Source organism: Salmo salar, chromosome 10 (genome assembly GCF_965601325.2).
Source record: "Salmo salar chromosome 10, fSalSal1, whole genome shotgun sequence".
Taxonomy (NCBI): Eukaryota; Metazoa; Chordata; class Actinopteri; order Salmoniformes; family Salmonidae; genus Salmo; species Salmo salar.
The window spans coordinates 120,208,956-120,230,399 of record NC_138300.1 but is presented as its reverse complement, the minus strand read 5'-3'; the positions used below and the strand labels follow the sequence as shown (position 1 = coordinate 120,230,399).

The 21,444-nt window shown below is 47.5% G+C and overlaps 1 protein-coding gene across 1 annotated transcript in view; it reads right to left on the bottom strand.

The window, feature by feature from the left end:
* Positions 1–17,599, bottom strand: part of LOC106561743 (1-phosphatidylinositol 4,5-bisphosphate phosphodiesterase zeta-1) — a 31,353-nt gene extending 13,754 nt beyond the window's left edge. Inside the window, exons 1-4 of the mRNA XM_082957440.1 lie at positions 17,355–17,599; positions 15,681–15,882; positions 12,227–12,371; positions 11,668–11,823 (exon numbers count right to left, since the gene is read on the bottom strand). Of these exons, the coding sequence (XP_082813566.1) occupies positions 11,668–11,823; positions 12,227–12,371; positions 15,681–15,882; positions 17,355–17,544 (693 nt within the window). The 5' untranslated portion in view covers positions 17,545–17,599. The remainder of the gene's footprint in view (positions 1–11,667; positions 11,824–12,226; positions 12,372–15,680; positions 15,883–17,354) is intronic.
* Between the last annotated feature and the right edge of the window lie 3,845 nt (positions 17,600–21,444).

The following is a 21,444-nucleotide window of genomic DNA, read 5'->3' as shown; positions in this document are numbered from 1 at the left end:
TATCTCTACTTGCACATTCATCTTCTGCGCATCTATCACCCCAGTGTTTAATTGCTAAATTGTAATTATTTCGCCACTATGGCCTATTTATTGCCTTACCTCCCTAATCTTACTACATTTCAACACACTGTATACAGATTTTTCTATTGTGTTATTGACTGTACGTTTGTTTATCCCATGTGTAACTCTGTGCTGTATGTGTCGAACTGCTTTGCTTTATCTTGGCCAGGACGAAGTTGTAAATGAGAACTTTTTCTCAACTGGCCTACCTGGTTAAATAAAGGTGAAATAAAAAAAATAAACCTGTGGGAACATATAAATCATTTTTCTGATAATAAATTCTGCCAATGGATTAAGATCTAGTGATCCTGCAGCTACAGGATCTATTGGACTGTTTACATTCTGTTATATTTACTTGTTTCTTCCTTCTTTCTTCATTACCCACCGTAACATCAAGTCTACTAACTAAACTATGAAGGTCTGAAAATGGTTCCTTATTCTTTTTATTTCTTTTTTATTATTTTTTTGGGGGGGCTAGGGAGGGGGGAACCAGAGAGGGAGGGCTGGGGGCTAGGGAGGGAGGACAGGAGAGGGAGGGCTAGGGGCTAGGGAGGGGGGACAGGAGAGGGAGGGCTGGGGGCTAGGGAGGGGGGACAGGAGAGGGAGGGCTGGGGGCTAGGGAGGGGGGAACCAGAGAGGGAGGGCTGGGGGCTAGGGAGGGGGGACAGGAGAGGGAGGGCTGGAGGCTAGGGAGGGGGGACAGGAGAGGGAGGGCTGGGGGCTAGGGAGGGGGGACAGGAGAGGGAGGGCTGGGGGCTAGGGAGGGGGGACAGGAGAGGGAGGGCTGGGGGCTAGGGAGGGGGGAACCAGAGAGGGAGGGCTGGGGGCTAGGGAGGGGGGACAGGAGAGGGAGGGCTGGAGGCTAGGGAGGGGGGACAGGAGAGGGAGGGCTGGGGGCTAGGGAGGGGGGACAGGAGAGGGAGGGCTGGGGGCTAGGGAGGGGGGACAGGAGAGGGAGGGCTGGGGGCTAGGGAGGGGGGACAGGAGAGGGAGGGCTGGGAGATTGGGACAAAATGTTTTTTTACCAGGTAAGTTGACTGAGAACACATTCTCATTTACAGCAACGACCTGGATAATAGTTACAGGGAGAGGAGGGATGAATGAGCCAATTGTAAGCTGGAGATGTTTGCTGCTTCAGTGTCTTTAGATATTTTTGTCAGATGTTACTATGGAATACTGAAGAATAATTACAAAGGCTTTTATTGACAATTACATGAAGTTGATGAAAAGAGTCAATATTTGCAGTGTTGACCCTTCTTTTTCAAGACCTCTGCAATCCGCCCTGGCATGCTGTCAATTAACTTCTGTCCCACATCCTGACTGATGCTTGGAGTTTGTCAGAATTTGTGGGTTTCTGTTTTTCCACCCGCCACTTGAGGATTCGCCACAAGTTCTCAATGGGATTAAGGTCTGGGGAGTTTCCTGGCCATGGACCCAAAATATAGATGTTTTGTTCCCCAAGCCACTTAGTTATCACTTTTGCCTTATGGCAAGGTGCTCCATCATGCTGGAAAAGGCATTGTTCGTCACCAAACTGTTCCTGGATGGTTGGGAGAAGTTCCTCTCGGAGGATGTGTTGGTACCATTCTTTATTCATGGCTGTGTTCTTAGGCAAAATTGTGAGTGAGCCCACTCCCTTGGCTGAGAAGCAACCCCACACATGAATGGTCCCAAGATGCCTTACTGTTGGCATGATACAGGACTGATGGTAGCGCTCACCTTGTCTTCTCCGGACAAGCTTTTTTCCGGATGCCCCAAACAATCGGAAAGGGGATTCATCAGAGAAAATGACTTTACCCCAGTCCTCAGCAGTCCAATCCCTGTACCTTTTGCAGAATATCAGTCTGTCCCTGATGTTTTTCCTGGAGAGAAGTGGCTTCTTTGCTGCCCTTCTTGACACCAGGCCATCCTCCAAAAGTCTTCGCCTCACTGTGCGTGCAGATGCACTCACACCTGCCTGCTGCCATTCCTGAGCAAGCTCTGTACTGGTGGTGCCCCGATCCCGCAGCTGAATCAACTTTAGGAGACGGTCCTGGTGCTTGCTGGACTTTCTTGGGCGCCCTGAAGCCTTCTTCACAACAATTGAACCGCTCTCCTTGAAGTTCTTGATGATCCGATAAATGGTTGATTTAGGTGCAATCTTACTGGCAGCAATATCCTTGCCTGTGAAGCCCTTTTTGTGCAAAGCAATGATGACGGCACGTGTTTCCTTGCAGGTAACCATGATTGACAGAGGAAGAACAATGATTCCGAGCACCACCCTCCTTTTGAAGCTTCCAGTCTGTAATTTGAACTCAATCGACATGACAGAGTGATCTCCAGCCTTATCCTCATCAACACTCACACCTGTGTTAACGAGAGAATCACTGACATGATGTCAGCCGGTCCTTTCGTGGCAGGGCTGAAATGCAGTGGAAATGTTTTTTGGGGATTCAGTTCATTTGCATGGCAAAGAGGGACTTTGCAATTAATTGCAATTCATCTGATCAATCTTCATAACATTCTGGAGTATATGCAAATTGCCATCATACAAACTGAGGCAGCAGACTGTGAAAATTAATATTTGTGTCATTCTCAAAACTTTTGGCCACGACTGTATACACAACATGTAAAGTGTTGGTCCCATGTTTCATGAGCTGAAATAAAAGATCCCAGAAATGTTCCATACGCACAAAAGCTTATTTCAAATAAAAAAAAACACAGATTTCTATACATCCCTGTTAGTGAGCATTTCTCCTTTGCCAAGATAATCCATCCACCTGACAGGTGTGCCAAATCAAGAAGCTGTTTAAACAGCATGGTCATTACACAGGTGCACCTTGTGCTGGGAACAATAAAAGGCCACTCTGGCGTGCCGACTGCAGGAATGTCCACCAAAGCTGTTGCCAGATAATTTTATATTAATTCCTCTACCATAAGCTGCCTCAACATTTTTTGCGAGAATTTGGCAGTACGTCCAACTGGCCTCGCACCTGCAGACCACGTGTAACCACACCAGCCCAGGACCTCCACATCCAGCTTCTTCACCTGCGGGATCATCTGAGACCAGCCACCCGGACAGGTGAGGAAACTCTGGGTTTGCACAACCGTAGAATTTCGACACAAACTGTCAGATACCATCTCAGGGAAGCTCATCTGTGTGCTCATCATCCTCACTAGGGTCTTGACCTGACTGCAGTTCAGGGCAAATGCTCACCTTCGATGGCCGCTGGCATGCTGGAGAAGTGTGCTCTTCACGGATGAATCCCGGTTTCAACTGTACCGGGCAGATGGCAGACAGCGTCGTGTGGCATCATGTAAGCGGGCGGTTTGCTGATGTCAACTCTGTGAACAGAGTGCCCCATGGTGGAGGTGGAGTTATGGTACGGGCAGGCATAAGGTATGGACAACAAACACAATTGCATTTTATCGATGGCAATTTGAAGGCACAGAGATACCGTGATGACATCCTGACACCATCACCTCATGTTTCAGCATGATAATGTACGGCCCCATGTCGTGAGGATGTATACACAATTCCTGGAAGCTGAAAATGTCCCAGTTCTTCCATGGCCTGCATCCTCACCAGACATGTCACCCATTGAGCATGTTTGGGATGCTCTGGATCAACGTGTACGACAGTGTGTTCCAGTTCCCGCCAATATCCAGCAACTTCGCACAACCATTGAAGAAGAGTGGGACAACATTCCACAGGCCTCAATCAACAGCCTGATCAACTCTATGTGAAGGAGATGTGTCGCGCCACATGAGACAAATTGTGGTCACACCAGATACTGACTGGTTTTCTGAACCACACCCCTACCTTTTTTAAAAAGATATCTGTGACCAACAGATGCGTATCTGTATTCCCAGTCATGTGACATCCATGTATTAGGGCCTAATGAATTTATTTAAATTGACTGAATTGTAACTCAGTAAAATCTTTGAAATTGTTGCATGTTGTGAATATATCCCCAGTTTGCGAGAGATATCGGTTTTTTGACAATGAGACATCCCAAAAATTGTTCTTCTAACAAAGTAGTATGTCGCGTCTGAACCATTTGGCCTACAAAACTATTATTACCCCTCTATGGAAAGATGAGACTCTCAAGAACGCGATGTGTTCCGTTTTTCTGGGGGGAGGGTGTGGGGGGGAGGGTGTGGAGGGGACAGGTAGAGACGTGTTTCTGGGGGGAGGGTGTGGGGGGGACAGGTAGAGATGTGTTTCTGGGGGGAGGGTGTGGGGGGGACAGGTAGAGATGTGTATCTGGGGGAGGGTGTGGGGGGACAGGTAGAGACGTGTTTCTGGCGGAGGGTGTGGGGGGGACAGGTAGAGACGTGTATCTGGGGGAGGGTGTGGGGGGACAGGTAGAGATGTGTTTCTGGAGGGAGGGTGTGGGGGGGACAGGTAGAGACGTGTTTCTGGGGGGAGGGTGTGGGGGGGACAGGTAGAGGGTGTGGGGGGGGACAGGTAGAGGGTGTGGAGGGGACAGGTACGTGTTTCTGGGGGGAGGGTGTGGGGGGGACAGGTAGAGACGTGTATCTGGGGGAGGGTGTGGGGGGACAGGTAGAGACGTGTTTCTGGGGGGAGGGTGTGGGGGGGACAGGTAGAGATATGTTTCTGGAGTGAGGGTGTGGGGGGGACAGGTAGAGACGTGTTTTTGGGGGGAGGGTGTGGGGGGGGACATGTAGAGATATGTTTCTGGGGGGAGGGTGTGGGGGGGACAGGTAGAAATGTGTTTCTGGGGGGAGGGTGTGGGGGGACAGGTAGAGACGTGTTTCTGGCGGAGCGTGTGGGGGGACAGGTAGAGACGTGTATCTGGGGGAGGGTGTGGGGGGACAGGTAGAGATGTGTTTCTGGAGTGAGGGTGTGGGGGGGACAGGTAGAGACGTGTTTCTGGGGGGAGGGTGTGGGGGGGACAGGTAGAGGGTGTGGGGGCTGGACAGGTAGAGGGTGTGGAGGGGACAGGTACGTGTTTCTGGGGGGAGGGCGTGGGGGGGACAGGTAGAGACGTGTATCTGGGGGAGGGTGTGGGGGGACAGGTAGAGACGTGTTTCTGGGGGGAGGGTGTGGGGGGGGACATGTAGAGATATGTTTCTGGGGGGAGGGTGTGGGGGGGACAGGTAGAAATGTGTTTCTGGAGGGAGGGTGAAAACATCTCACAATTTTTTTTTAGTAACACCTCATAACACTACAACACAGCAGTTGAATTACTTATACTTATCTGTTCAACTTTAGGAAAAACAAATAACTTCAGGAGCAACGACAAGATAGTGGGTTTAATTCCCAGGACCACCCGTATATAAAATGTATTTTACCTTTATTTAACTAGGCAAGTCAGTTAAGAACAAGTTCTTATTTTCAATGATATCCTAGGAACAGTGGGTTAACTGCCTTGTTCAGGGGCAGAATGACAGATTTGTACCTTGTCAGCTCGGGGATTCAAACTTGCAACTTTTCGGTTACTAGCCCAATGCTCTAACCACTAGGCTACGCTGCCGCCCCAATACGCATGCATGACTGTAAGTCGCTTTAGATAAAAGCATCTGCTAAATTGCATATTATATATTATTATATATTATTAACCTTATACTTTATACTCTGGATAAACCTTTCTGACACGCCCATTGTTGAATGTCTTTGTCAATACAGGGTTTATAATGGTGTCCCATTTTCTTACCAATAATATTAAGTCCAATATTATGTATAAATCATTGAGTTCATATCCCCACACAGTCAGTCAACACACAGAGCGATGGTAGAATGGGAACGAAACACCCAACAGATGTTAAATCACATATATGTATGTACGCTCTGTTTAAAAATCAAAAACAATATCACAGAACTCTGGTTTCACTTGATGAGCAGCAATGTGTTGAGAGTTAAGAAACGGTGGTTTGGTATTTTTCAAAAGCCATCTTGGTTCCATAACCATATACAAACAATGCAGGGCGAACTGAAAATAAATGATATCCTTAAGCATCCAGAGCCAATATCAATACATATGGGATAGTGGAATCTTCTCCACCAGTAAATAGCCTCACAAACCTTTCACTTAGAATTTGATACCTTTCACATCCATGTGGTTACGACAATCCTTCCTCAAGCACTCTGCTCTCTAACGTCTGGGTAACATGACAGTGCCTTTGGAAATAATTGTACTTTTTCCACATTTTGTTAGGTTACAGCCTTATTCTAAAATGTATTAAACAGTTTTTTTCCCCCTCTTTAATCTACAAACAATACCCCATAATGACATCACAATACCCCATCATGACAAAGCTAAAACTGTTTTTTAGAAATGTTTACATAAGTATTCAGACCCTTTAATCAGTACTTTGGCAGTGATTACAGCCTCAAGTCTTTTTGGGTATGACGCTACAAGCTTAGCACACCTGTATTTTGGGGAGTTTCTCGCATTATTCTCTGCAGATCCTCTCAAGCTCTGTCAGGTTGGATAGGGAGCATCGCTGCACATATATTTTCAGGTCTCTCCAGAGATGTTTGATCGGGTTCAAGTCCGGGCTCTGGTTGGGCCACTCAAGGACATTCAGAGACTTGTCCTGAAGCCACTCCTGCGTTGTCTTGTCTGTGCTTAGGGTCGATGTCCTGTTGGAAGGTGAACCTTCGCCCCAGTCTCAGGTCCTGTGCGCTCCTGAGCAGGTTTTCATCAGGATCTCTCTGTACTTTGCTCTGTTCATCTTTGCCTTGATCCTGACTAGTCTCCCAGTCCCTGCCGCTGAAAAACATCCCCACAGCATGATGCTGCCACCACCATGCTTCACCATAGGGATGGTGCCTGGTTTCCTCCAGATGTGACGCTTGGCATTCAGGCCAAAGAGTTCAATCATCAGACCAGAGAATCTTGTTTCTCATGGTCTGAGAGTCTTTAGGTGCCTTTTGGCAAACTCCAAGTGGGCTGTCATGTGCCTTTTAGGAGTGGCTTTCGTCTGGCCACTCTACCATAGAGGCCTGATTGGTGGAGTCCTGCAGAGATGGTTGTCCTTCTGGAAGGTTCTCCCATCTCTACAGAGGAACTTTAGAGCTTTCTCAGAGTCACCTCCCTGACCAAGGCCTTTCTGCCCCGATTGCTCAGTTTGGCCGGGCGGCCAGCTCTAGGAAGAGCCTTGGTGGTTACAAACTTCTTCCATTTAATAATGATGGAGGCAACGGTTCTTGGGGACCTTCAATACTGCAGACATTTTTTGGTAACCTTCCCCCCCAGATCTGTGCCTCGACACAATCCCGTCTCGGAGCTCTACGGACAATTCCTTTGACCTCGTGGTTTGGTTTTTGCTCTGACATGCACTGTCAACTGTGGGACCTTCTATAGACAGGTGTGTGCCTTTCCAAATCATGTCCAATCAATTTCCTTTACCACAGGTGGACTCCAATCAAGTTGTAGAAACATCTCAAGGATGATCAATGGAAACAAGATGCACCTTAGCTCAATTTTGAGTCTCATAGTTAAGGGTCTGAATACTAATGTAAATAAGGTATATCTGTTTTTAATTTTTTATACATTTCCTTCTGTCACGGCTGTCGTATAGAGGAGACCAAAGTGCAGCGTGGTTGTAGTTACACATTTTATTAAATCCGTGAAACTTTGCAAAACACAAATAGCTGAATAAACAAAACAACAAACCGTGACGCAGAGAGAAACAAACACTACTGAAAATATAATAACCCACAAAACCCAGGAAGAAAAACCCTTACTTAAATATGATCTCCAATTAGAGACAACGAGGACCAGCTGCCTCCAATTGGAGATCAACCCAAAAAACAACAACATAGAAATAGAAGAACTAGAACTTAAACATAGAAATACAAAACATAGAAAAACACAAAACACCCCCTGTCATTCCCTGACCTACTCTACCATAGAAAATAACCTCTTACTATGGTCAGGATGTGACACCTTCAATGTATAAAAAACGTTTTCGCTTTGTCATTATAGGGTATTGTGTGTAGATTGCTGAGGATTTTTTACATTGATTTAATACATTTTAGAATATGGCTGAAAATGTCAAGGGGTCTGAATACTTTCTGAAGGCAGTGTATATAAGATAATATAATATGGTCTCAGGGGAAGTCGGCCTTGCCCCCACTCTCCAAGGGTGCAACAAAAAAAAAAACATTTCCTGTTCACACATGCCTACAAAACACACTGCTATATGTGTGGAACAGGACAAAAATAAGCACCCACTAAATTATTATTATTATTATTATTATTATTATTATTATACCATAGAGCAGCTTTCATGCAGGCTACATTTCACCTTTCAGTCATTCAGCAGACACTCTCATCCAGAGCAACTTACAGTTAGATGAGTTAGTTAGCCTACACTCGTTTTGACAAAATGTCATGTGAGGCAGAGTGATTTAGTAACATGATCGTTTGTGTGTAATAATAATAATAATAATAATAATAATAATATAGTGTTTAAGTTGTGACACCACGTATGGCAGGACTGGCTTTCCGTACATGACTGTCTGTCACTATGAGTACGACCCATCTCAGATCACCAGACGGCTGATTGAACGTGTATGAGTAGGGGCTGAGGACTCAATTCAAATCAAGATCAAGCCCTACACCCATTCAAACTTAATTATATTATTTATTCCTCAAAAGATGTAAAAATGTATGATTGATATGTACAAGAAAATCATATTCTCACACAGTCATGCATAATTACCATCTATGACTTCTTTAATACGCCTATTTTACATTTACATTTTTGTCATTTAGCATATATATATATATATATATATTTTTTTTTTTCTTCTCCGTACTGGCCCCCCGTGGGAATCAAACCCACAACCCTGGCGTTGCAAAAACCATGCTCTACCAACTGAGCCACAGGGAATACTATTTACACACACCACGCACGCACGCACACACACACAGACACACCCACCCACACACCCACACACACACACATAAACACGTGCAGACACACACACAAACACGCACAAACACGCACAGACAAACGCACAAACACGCACACACACATACACACACACATAAACACACACAAACACGCACAAACACACACACATAAACACATACAAACACGCACAAACACACACTCATAAACACGCACAAAAACGCACACACACATACACACACACATAAACACGCACAAACACACACAGACAAAACCTCTGTCCTCTAATCAGACAGTCATCGCCAACAGCAGCCTGTGCCAGTCTCCTTCCTGCCCTATCAGACAGTCATCACCAACAGCAGCCTGTGCCAGTCTCCTTCCTGCCCTATCAGACAGTCATCACCAACCAGCAGCCTGTGCCAGTCTCCTTCCTGCCCTATCAGACAGTCATCACCAACAGCAGCCTGTGCCAGTCTCCTTCCTGCCCTATCAGACAGTCATCACCAACAGCAGCCTGTGCCAGTCTCCTTCCTGCCCTATCAGACAGTCATCACCAACCAGCAGCCTGTGCCAGTCTCCTTCCTGCCCTATCAGACAGTCATCACCAACAGCAGCCTGTGCCAGTCTCCTTCCTGCCCTATCAGACAGTCATCACCAACAGCAGCCTGTGCCAGTCTCCTTCCTGCCCTATCAGACAGTCATCACCAACAGCAGCCTGTGCCAGTCTCCTTCCTGCCCTATCAGACAGTCATCACCAACAGCAGCCTGTGCCAGTCTCCTTCCTGCCCTATCAGACAGTCATCGCCAACAGCAGCCTGTGCCAGTCTCCTTCCTGCCCTATCAGACAGTCATCACCAACAGCAGCCTGTGCCAGTCTCCTTCCTGCCCTATCAGACAGTCATCACCAACCAGCAGCCTGTGCCAGTCTCCTTCCTGCCCTATCAGACAGTCATCACCAACCAGCAGCCTGTGCCAGTCTCCTTCCTGCCCTATCAGACAGTCATCACCAACCAGCAGCCTGTGCCAGTCTCCTTCCTGCCCTATCAGACAGTCATCACCAACCAGCAGCCTGTGCCAGTCTCCTTCCTGCCCTATCAGACAGTCATCACCAGTTTGGGTTCAAATAGAGGCAGACTATTCCACAGATGAACTGCGTCCGGTGGAATGAGTAAATCTAAATGTGCATCCCAAATGGCACCCTATTCCCTATATAGTGCCCCACTGCAGACCAGAGCCCTATTCCCTATATAGTGCCCTACTGTAGACCAGAGCCCTATTCCCTATATAGTGCCCTACTGCAGACCAGAGCCCTATTCCCTATATAGTGCCCTACTGCAGACCAGAGCCCTATTCCCTATATAGTGCCCCACTGCAGACCAGAGCCCTATTCCCTATATAGTGCCCTACTTTTGACCAGAGTCAACTGAACTATTTAAACGCTGTTCATGTGGTAGACCTTTTCAGACGATCCCATCCATTGATTTCCCTGGATGGAGTGTGAGATTGCACAGCCCAGAGGATCTCATCTAAAGGCCTAGATTCAATCAGATCAAACGTTAACCCGGCGAAAGCAGACAACTGCATAGCTGATGTTGTGGTGGTGTCGGAGGTGGAACTGAGCCGCAGCCGTCAAATCGATCACTGTCACGAAGCCATAGCGTCCTCACTCACTTTAACCGTTCAGAAGGAGAAAGTGTAGGAATACAGAAATAATTATTAGGCTCAAATTGAAAAATGTTTATTAATGTTTCTATCATCTTAACGGAGGTGTAGATCACATTCCAATGTTCCAACTTGTGAACAATGCTGTATGGGATTTCTGTTCACGCGACTCCGTGCAGCCAATGTCCGCATTAGGTATAATGCCAGGAGCCACTTGCGGATTTAACAGCTCTAACGCAGTTCCACCTCTGACATCGCCAAAGCAACCACCATGTGGATGTTGGTTAAAGCGGATCTGAATGAACCGAACCCTAAGTTTATCTGTTCTCTGTCCTGCAATCTGCAGTGAGCCGCATCATATAAATAAACTCTGTTTCTCTTTCCTCAGTGGAGAAAAGTCACTCAGTCAGACCAGGGACATATATCTTGTGAGCTGGCTCGGGCACAAGCTTACGACACCTTCTACACTTACTGAACAAGTTTCAGTTCCATTTGACAGAGTTCAGCTTTGGCAGAGTTCACAAAGAGAAGGGACGTTATTGATCTCCTCTGCCGGAGCTTCAACAGCACAAACTGAGCATGGATATTATTGATCCAGTCCATATAACATCTCCTCTGCCGGAGCTTCAACAGCACAAACTGAGCATGGATATTATTGATCCAGTCCACATAACATCTCCTCTGCCGGAGCTTCAACAGCACAAACTGAGAGGTACAATACTGAATGTAATCCAAAAGCTATGTTTTATGTTTAAGTTGTGAAGATGACGTGGCTTGCGGTATATTCTATGTTTAAGTTGATTTACTAATATTTGAAAATCGGGAATCTTATAACTTGTACTAAGCTTGTAAACAAATGTGAGCTGTTCTAGCTATACTGAGGAATACTGACACTGATGCGGGTGGTAGGTAACCTAGCGGTTAAAAGCGTTGGGCCGGTAACTGAAAGGTCATTGGTTTGAATCCCAGAGCCTACTATGTGAAAAATCTGTAAAGACATTTAAACCTAATTGCTCCTATTATTCGCTCTGGATTAGAACGTCGGCTAAATGACTCAAATGTAAATGTTCTATTTACGTTAGGACTGGGCAGTTGTCCAGGCTGATTGGTGAGATCCAGGCTGGTGGCCAGCAGTTTTTCCCCCAGGATAGAGGTGAGGTACTGGGCCATGACATCCTGCTGAGTCGGGGTACAGTGGTTCTCCAGAGACAGGATCACTGGGTATGGAGACACCTGGCACAGAATAGTCTCTCTCATGAGTCTGTCATGCCAGCAAGACACAAGATAACCATACCAGCGATGGAAGTCCTGTGTGGCTCAGTTTGGGGGTCAATTCCCAAAGGAGTCACATACACGTACTAAAAAATATAAACACGTTTCACAGTAAATAACCCATTGCCAAGCACCCAGAATCAAAGAGACCCATCGCCCCGTCAGTATATAACACCTCTTTTAGAGATGGTAGCCAGTGAACTAGAATATCCACACAACACACCAAGCAGTACAGTAGAACCCTGAGGCAACGTTCTGTTTCCATTACCCTCCTAGACAACACTATGGGACTTATATCAAAGTAAGTGGGGATATCCTAAAAATGTACACTGTTGTTAGTTCTTTATCTGTGGTGTGGTCCTACCTCGAAGGCATGTTGCTCCACGGTAGTGATGACATCCTTGAACAGGATCTTGCTGGTCAGAGTGTGACCATGGTAGACTATAGGCTCTGTACTAGGACCGTCCCAGCAGTCAATCTCCAGACAACGACAGCCTCTCCTCAGTGCACTGATGGACACAGAGAGATGGATGGACGCATAAGGACACAAGATGATTGTGGAGGACTGAGGATATCTGTAGTTTACCAGCAACATACCAGAGAACAACTGATAAAGTACATAATAGACCCAGACCTTATTTCTTTCATAGTATATCACACTGTTAATTCTGAAGACCGGTCAAAGAAATTATGTTTTCGATTATAATTAGATTTTTCCGTTTTGCGTTATTCAGTACCAAAACGTTGAATGATTAATGAGTTAATAACCATCATATCAAAGTGTATAGACATATAAAATCACAGAAACAAAAGGGAGGATTTCCTTCTGGCACACTAGCTACCATCTGCACAGACTTGTCACACTGAACGTACAGTACTAGTGGTTTGATTCATTGTTTGTTTTTATGTTCTTTATGCTCCTGATTCAGTTCTCCCTTTCCTCCCTTTGCTCACCTCCCAGCTACACACAGAGTCCAGTCACCTCCCCTCCCCTAACCCCGTTCATTATCTGAGTGAACCAGACCTCCCCCCCAGAGCTCCCCTCCCCAGTCAGCTCCCCTCCCCAGTCACCTCCCCTCCCTAGTCACCTCCCCTCCCTAGTCACCTCCCCTCCCCAGTCACCTCCCCTCCCCAGTCATCTCCCTCCCCAGTCACCTCCCCTCCCAGTCACCTCCCCTCCCCAGTCACCTCCCCTCCCCAGTCACCTCCCCTCTCCAGTCACCTCCCCTCCCCAGTCACCTCCCCTCCCTAGTCACCTCTCCTCTCCCCAGTCACCTCCCCGTCCTCTCAGTCACCTCCCCTCCCTAGTCATCTCCTCTCCCCAGTCACCTCCCCTCCCCAGTCATCTCTCCTTTCATTAGCTGAGTGAACCAGATCTTCCCACCAGACCTCCCTCCCCAGTCACCTCCCCTCCCCAGTCACCTCTCCTTTCATTAGCTGAGTGAACCAGGCCTCCCCACCAGCACCTCCCCTCCCCAGTCACCTCCCCTCCCCAGTCATCTCCTCTCCCTAGTCACCTCCCCTCCCTAGTCACCTCCCCTCCCCAGTCACCTCCCCTCCCTAGTCACCTCCCCTCCCTAGTCACCTCCCCTCCCTAGTCACCTCCCCTCCCCAGTCACCTCCCCTCCCCAGTCACCTCCCCTCCCTAGTCACCTCCCCTCCCTAGTCTCCTCCCCTCCCTAGTCACCTCCTCTCCCTAGTCACCTCGCCTCCCTAGTCACCTCCCCTCCCCAGTCACCTCCCCTCCCCAGTCACCTCCCCTCCCCAGTCACCTCCCCTCCCCAGTCACCTCCCCTCCCTAGTCACCTCCCCTCCCAAGCTCAGTGCTCCGTCTCCCCCAGTCACCTCCCCTCCCCAGTCACCTCCCCTCCCCAGTCACCTCCCCTCCCCAGTCACCTCCCTTTCATTAGCTGAGTGAACCAGGCCTCCCCACCAGACCTCCTCCCCAGTCATCTCCTCTCCCCAGTCACCTCCCCTCCCTAGTCACCTCCCCTCCCCAGTCACCTCCCCTCCCCAGTCACCTCCCCTCCCCAGTCACCTCCCCTCCCCAGTCACCTCCCCTCCCTAGTCACCTCCCCTCCCTAGTCACCTCCTCTCCCTAGTCACCTCGCCTCCCTAGTCACCTCCCCTCTCCAGTCACCTCCCCTCCCCAGTCACCTCCCCTCCCCAGTCACCTCCCCTCCCCAGTCACCTCCCCTCCCTAGTCATCTCCTCTCCCCAGTCACCTCCCCTCCCCAGTCATCTCTCCTTTCATTAGCTGAGTGAACCAGATCTTCCCACCAGACCTCCCCTCCCCAGTCACCTCCCCTCCCCAGTCACCTCCCCTCCCCAGTCATCTCTCCTTTCATTAGCTGAGTGAACCAGGCCTCCCCACCAGACCTCCTCCCCAGTCACCTCCCCTCCCCAGTCACCTCCCCTCCCCAGTCACCTCCCCTCCCCAGTCACCTCCCGTCCCCAGTCACCTCCCCTCCCCAGTCACCTCCCTCCCAGTCACCTCCCCTCCCAGTCACCTCCCCTCCCAGTCACCTCCCTCCCCAGTCACCTCCTCCCAGTCACCTCCCCCCCAGTCACCTCGCCTCCCTAGTCACCTCCCCTCTCCAGTCACCTCCCCTCCCCAGTCACCTCCCTCCCAGTCACCTCCCTCCCTAGTCATCTCCTCTCCCCAGTCACCTCCCCTCCCCAGTCATCTCTCCTTTCATTAGCTGAGTGAACCAGATCTTCCCACCAGACCTCCCCTCCCCAGTCACCTCCCCTCCCCAGTCACCTCCCCTCCCCAGTCATCTCTCCTTTCATTAGCTGAGTGAACCAGGCCTCCCCACCAGACCCCCTCCCTAGTCACCTCCCCTCCCCAGTCACCTCCCCTCCCTAGTCACCTCCCCTCCCTAGTCACCTCGCCTCCCCAGTCTCTCCCCTCCCTAGTCACCTCCCCTCTCCAGTCACCTCCCCTCCCTAGTCATCTCCTCTCCCCAGTCTCCTCCCCTCCCTAGTCACCTCCCCTCCCTAGTCATCTCCTCTCCCCAGTCACCTCCCCTCCCCAGTCATCTCTCCTTTCATTAGCTGAGTGAACCAGATCTTCCCACCAGACCTCCCCTCCCCAGTCACCTCCCCTCCCCAGTCACCTCCCCTCCCCAGTCACCTCCCCTCCCCAGTCACCTCTCCTTTCATTAGCTGAGTGAACCAGGCCTCCCCACCAGACCTCCTCCCCAGTCACTCAATTAGAGGGCTTTACTACAGTCTATTACAGACGAGTGGGAGACAGGGTGTGCATCCCAAATGGCACCCTATTCCCTACATAGTGCACTACTTATGACCAGAACCTTCAAAAGTAGTGCACTATATAGGGAATAGGGTGCCATTTGGGAAGCAGACATTGTATTAGACAGGAGTGAGAGAGTAGTCTATATTATACACAGGGGAAAGACAGTATATTACAGCAGAGAGAGAGAGTACTCTCCTGGTCTCAGAGGACCAATAATGGCCTAGTTCTGCTGCCATCAGCCCCTTTCTCACTCAGTTCACCTCCTTTTTGTCCTTTAGTTAGCGGATGGAGAGGCTGCATTACTGAATATGAAGGAGAGACTGAGAGAGCAGACACTGCGGTTTGAGAGGAGAGGGTTTAAACTTTAAAGAATGGCAGTGGATATACAACCAGCAGAAGCCATTTCTTAACTAGTTGTATTACCTGACATAGGTAGTGTTATTACCTGACACAGGCAGTTGTAATTACCTGACATAGGTAGTGTTATTACCTGACATAGGCAGTTGTAATTACCTGACATAGGGTAGTGTTATTACCTGACACAGGCAGTTGTAATTACCTGACATAGGCGTCCAGGGTGCTCTTGCCAACCAGCTGGTCCCCGATGAGGTAGGTGTTGTGAGAAGACGAGATGAAGTAGTGACACAGAGGCTGGTCCATATCCTGGTACACAGACGTGTGCATCTGGTCAAACACACTACAGTCTTTAGACTCCATGTATCTGTAGAATCCCTCGAATGTCATGGTTCTGTTCTCTCTAGCTGCCATGGATACGCAGAGGTTGGGTTCAAAAAATTACCTCAACAAATAAACAATCACTCAGTTGGATGTACTACTTTACTTGCATATGTACCTTGAGGACGTGAGGAGAGAAGGAAGTATTTGGAAGGTAAAAAAATCTGTCCTTCTGCCCCTGAACAAGGCAGTTAACCCCTTGTACCCCCGGTAGGCCGTCATTGTAAATAACAATTTATTCTTAACTGACAGGCCTAGTTAAATACAGGTTAAATAAATTTAAAAAATGTGACAATTGAGAAAGTGTCTTGTTGTGCTAGTCCACTGATGAGCTTGACTGTCTTCGTTTTATTTCCTGTTTTCTTCATGTCAGACTGATGCCTCTATGCCTGTCACAGCGTGACATTTCTATGGTGCTGTTTGTACAGCGGCAGGAGATGCTAAAAACACTTGTGTCCGTTCTGATCTGAAACAAGTGGTCTCATCACATGTGACTCAGCTAAGGCTAACAAAATGCCTGGTTGGGGTACAGTTTTACATAACTACTGTACAGTCGTGGCCAAAAGTTTTGAGAATGACACAAATGTTAATTTTCACAAAGTCTGCTGCCTCAGTCTGACTGCTGAGGACTGGGGTAAAGTCATTTTCTCTGTTGAATCCCCTTTCTGATTGTTTGGGGCATCCGGAAAAAAGCTTGTCCGGAGAAGACAAGGTGAGCGCTACCATCAGTCCTGTGTCATGCCAACAGTAAAGCATCCTGAGACCATTCATGTGTGGGGTTGCTTCTCAGCCAAGGGAGTGGGCTCACTCATAATTCTGCTTAAGAACACAGCCATGAATAAAGAATGGTACCAACACATCCTCCGAGAGCAACTTCTCCCAACCATCCAGGAACAGTTTGGTGACGAACAATGCCTTTTCCAGCATGATGGAGCACCTTGCCATAAGGCAAAAGTGATAACTAAGTGGCTCGGGGAACAAAACATCGATATTTTGTGTCCATGGTCAGGAAACTCCCCAGACCTTAATCCCATTGAGAACTTGTGGTCAAACCTCAAGAGGAGGGTGGACAAACAGAAACCCACAAATTCTGACAAACTCCAAGCATTGATTATGCAAGAATGGGCTGCCATCAGTCAGGATGTGGCCCAGAAGTTAATTGACAGCATGCCAGGGCGGTTTGCAGAGGTCTTGAAAAAGAAGGGTCAACACTACAAATATTGACTCTGCATCAACTTCATGTAATTGTCAATAAAATCCTTTGACACTTATGAAATGCTTGTAATTATACTTCAGTATTCCATAGTAACACCTGACAAAAATATCTAAAGACACTGAAGCAGCAAACATTGTGAAAATTAATATTTGTGTAATTCTCAAAACTTTTTGCCACGACTGTACTGTAACAAATAAAATAAGTGAACAAGGAAACCTAATTAATTGTGCATCATGATAGGACAGAACTGTACCAAGTCCCACCTCATCCCCTTTCACTTACCTGTCTCCTCAATCTCATATCTGTCAATCAAGCCCTCCGCTGTCTCCTGATTGGCTGCTGCCTCCATCTGCTCCATGTGTAGGAACCTGAGGAGAGCGGAGGCGGCCAGAGTATTCCTTCCGGAGGAGTAGCACTGGTAGATGTTCTGGATCTCTGACCTTCTGGAGGTGGAGGCCTTGCTCTTCTTCATTCTTCCCCCAGCAAGCAGAGCCCTCAAGTCCCCTGACCCAGGTCTCACCCTGGCCCCTGTGGAAACAAACCTGTTTGACTTCATTGTGTTTTCATCCTCAATGGTTTTTAATGTGTGGTATTGTTGTATTCGCGTGGCTGAGGTAACTTATTTTTTAAATTGTCAAATAAAATGCATTTCTTCTTTAAAACTTCTTACGGCTGAAATCCCGTTAACGGGATCGATATGACAACAGCCAGTGAAAGTGCAGAGCGCCAAATTCAAACAACAGAAATCTCATAATTCAAATTCCTCAACCATACAAGTATTTTACACCATTTTAAACATAAACTTCTCGTTAATCTAACCGCAGTGTCCGATTTCAAAAAAGCTTTACAGCAAAAGCACACCAAACGATTATGTTAGGTCAGCACCTAGTCACAGAAAAACACAGCCATTTTTCCAGCCAAAGAGAGGAGTCACAAAAAGCAGAAAGAGAGATCAAATGAATCACTAACCTTTGATCTTCATCAGATGACACTCATAGGACTTCATGTTACTCAATACATGTATGTTTTGTTCGATAAAGTTCATATTTATATCCAAAAATGTCAGTTTACATTGGCGCGTTATGTTCAGTAATGTTTTGCCTCCAAACCCCCGGTGATTTTGCAGAGAGCCACATCAATTTACAGAAATACTCATCATAAATGTTGATGAAAATACAAGTGTTATGCATAGAACTTTAGATAAACTTCTCCTTAATGCAACCGCTGTGTCAGATTTCAAAAAAGCTTTACCGAAAAAGCACACCATGCAATAATCTGAGTACGGCGCTCAGACACAAAAACAAGCCAAAAATATATCCGCCATGTTGGAGTCAACAGAAGTCAGAAATAGCATTATAAATATTCACTTACCTTTGATGATCTTCGTCAGAATGCACTCCCAGGAATCCCAGTTCCACAATAAATGTTTGTTTTGTTCGATAAAGTCCATCTTTTATGTCCAAATACCTCCTTTTTGTTTGCGCCTTCAGTTCACAAATCCAAATTCACGACGCGCAGGCCAGACGAAAACTCCAAAAATTCCATTTCAGTTTGTAGAAACATGTCAAATGATGTATAGAATCAATCTTTAGGATGTTTTTATCATAAATCTTCAATAAGATTTCAACCAGAGAATTCCTTTGTCTTTAGAAATGCAATGGAACTCAGCTACCTCTCACGAGCGTGCGCATGGCTGAAGCTCATGCCCATCTGGCAGACATCTGATACAATCAGCTCTCATTCCCCTCCACGTCACATTAGAAGTCTCAAACAAGGTTCTAAAGACTGTTGACATCTAGTGGAAGCCTTAGGAAGTGATATATGACCCCACAGACACTGTATATTGGATAGGCCAAAACTTGAAAAACTACAAACCTCAGATTTCCCACTTCCTGGTTGGATTTCTTCTCAGGTTTTTGCCTGCCATATGAGTTCTGTTACACTCACAGAGATCATTCAAACAGTTTTAGAAACTTCAGAGTGTTTTCTATCCAAATATACTAACAATATGCATATCTTAGCTTCTGGGCCTGAGTAGCAGGCAGTTTACTCTGGGCGCCTTTTTCATCCAAGCTAATCAATACTGCCACCCAGCCGTAAAAAGTTTTAACAGTCCCCAGGAACCCACTGGGACATGGAAGGGACTCACATTGTTTCATGTCTGTACATGGCAAGTAGTATCTACTGTTGTGAAAGTATGGTTAGTATTATCTACTGTTGTGAAAGTATGGTTAGTAGTATCTACTGTTGTGAAAGTACGGTACAACCTACCTTATGCTGATTCCTGTGGTTCGGTAGCATGAACCACACCCAGAAAACAACTCAACTATGCTGGCAGTGGAACACTAAGGGAATGGAATGTTTGGAACTGTTGCTGCCTGGTGCTTGAGATATGTGTTCCAATTCTACGCTCTTCATTGTGATGTAAAAGAACACCACATTCCATTACAATAGTTGGTGATGTCACAATGGGGGCTGTCATCTCTCTTCTTTGACAGAGATCAGAGACACTTTTCCTTGATGGCTTCCAATAGTTTGGATTTCTTTGAACTTTCTGACAAACTTATTAAATCAACTTTCGTTTTTGGTGCATGACACAAAACTACTCCCTACTTTTGTTTTTACCTTCCCCATTGTGTGTAAATCATGTTTGGACAGAGCTTATTGAACACACTAGACTAGCCCACACTAGACTAGCTGTGTGGAGAGCCACACCCTTTTGTGGAGGTGTGAATGGGTCACTGAACTGGTCCCATATGATAGACATCCCATTATACCATATGTAGATACTAGTCATCACCCATCAAACATATCAAACATATTGAAACCACATGTTTGACTACGTTCCGTTTATCAAAATCAAATCACATTTTATTGGTCACATACACATGGTTAGCAGATGTTAATGCGAGTGTAGCGAAATGCTTATGGCTTCTAGTTCCGACTATGTAGTAATATCTAAGAAGTAATCTAACAAATTCACAACAACTATCTTATATATTATTACATTCCAGCCATTGCAATGAGCCCATCCTCCTATAGCTCCTCCCACCACCCACCAGTCCTAGGCCTGTGATTCAACTAGCAGTGCACAACACTGGCCAAAGCCCAGTCCCGTCCAGTCCTAGTCCCAGTCCTAGTCCCAGTCCCAGTCCCAGTCCTACTCCTAGTCCTAGTCCCAGTCCTAGTCCCAGTCCCAGTCCCAGTCCCAGTCCTAGGCCCAGTCCCAGTCCCAGTCCTAGGCCCAGTCCTAGTCCCAGTCCCAGTCCTAATCCTACTCCCAGTCCTAGTCGTAGTCCCAGTCCTAGTCCCAGTCCGTCCAGTCCCAGTCCCAGTCCCAGTCCTACTCCCAGTCCCAGTCCTAGTCCTAGTCCCAGTCCAAGTCCCAGTCCCAGTCCCAATCCTAGTCCTACTCCCAGTCCTAGTCCCAGGCCCAGTCCTACTTGCAGTCCTACTCCCAGTCCAAGTCCTAGTCCCAGTCCTACTCCAAGTCCCAGTCCTAGTTCCAGTCCTAGTCCAAGTCTCAGTCCCAGTCCTAGTTCCTAGTTCCAGTCCAAGTCCCAGTCCTAGTTCCAGTCATAGTCCCAGCCCTAGACCCAGTCCTAGTCCTAGTCCCAGTCCCAGTCCCAGTCCTAGTCCCAATCCTACTACCAATCCTACTCTCAATCCTAGTCCCAGTCCTAGTCCCAGTCCTACTCCCAGTCCCAGTCCTACTCCCAGTCCCAGTCCTAGTCCCAGTCCCAGTCCAAGTCCCAATCCTACTCCCAGTCCTACTCCCAGTCCCAGTCCTAGTCCCAGTCCCAGTCCTACTCCCAGTCCTAGTCCCAGTCCTAGTCCCAGTCCCAGTCCTAGTCCCAGTCCAAGTTCCAGTCCTAGTCCAAGTCTCAGTCCCAGTCCAAGTCCTAGTTCCAGTCCAAGTCCCAGTCCTAGTTCCAGTCCAAGTCCCAGTCCTAGTTCCATTCCTAGTCCCAGTCCTAGTCCCAGTACTAGTCCCAGCCAAGTCCTAGTCCCAGTTCTAGTCCCAGTCCTAGTCCCAGCCCTAGTTCCAGTCCTAGTTCCAGTTCCAGTCCCAGTCCTAGTCCCAGTCCCAGTGTGGCACAGTTAGTGTGAGTCCCAAATGGCACCCTATTCCCTATATAGTTCCCCACTGCAGACCAGAGCCCTATTCCCTATATAGTGCATTATTTTTGAGGTCAATGTGGGGAATCGTTTTAATATAGTATTTTAAAGAGCAGGTTGGTATTTATTGTCATGAATCTTGCCCTGGAGGCATTTCTGCAGAGTAGTCACAAGCTGGCACGGCCACAAAGTCATAAAATCTGATTTTAAACCCTAACTGTTACAGGTCTGAGGCATAAAACCAAGAAAACAG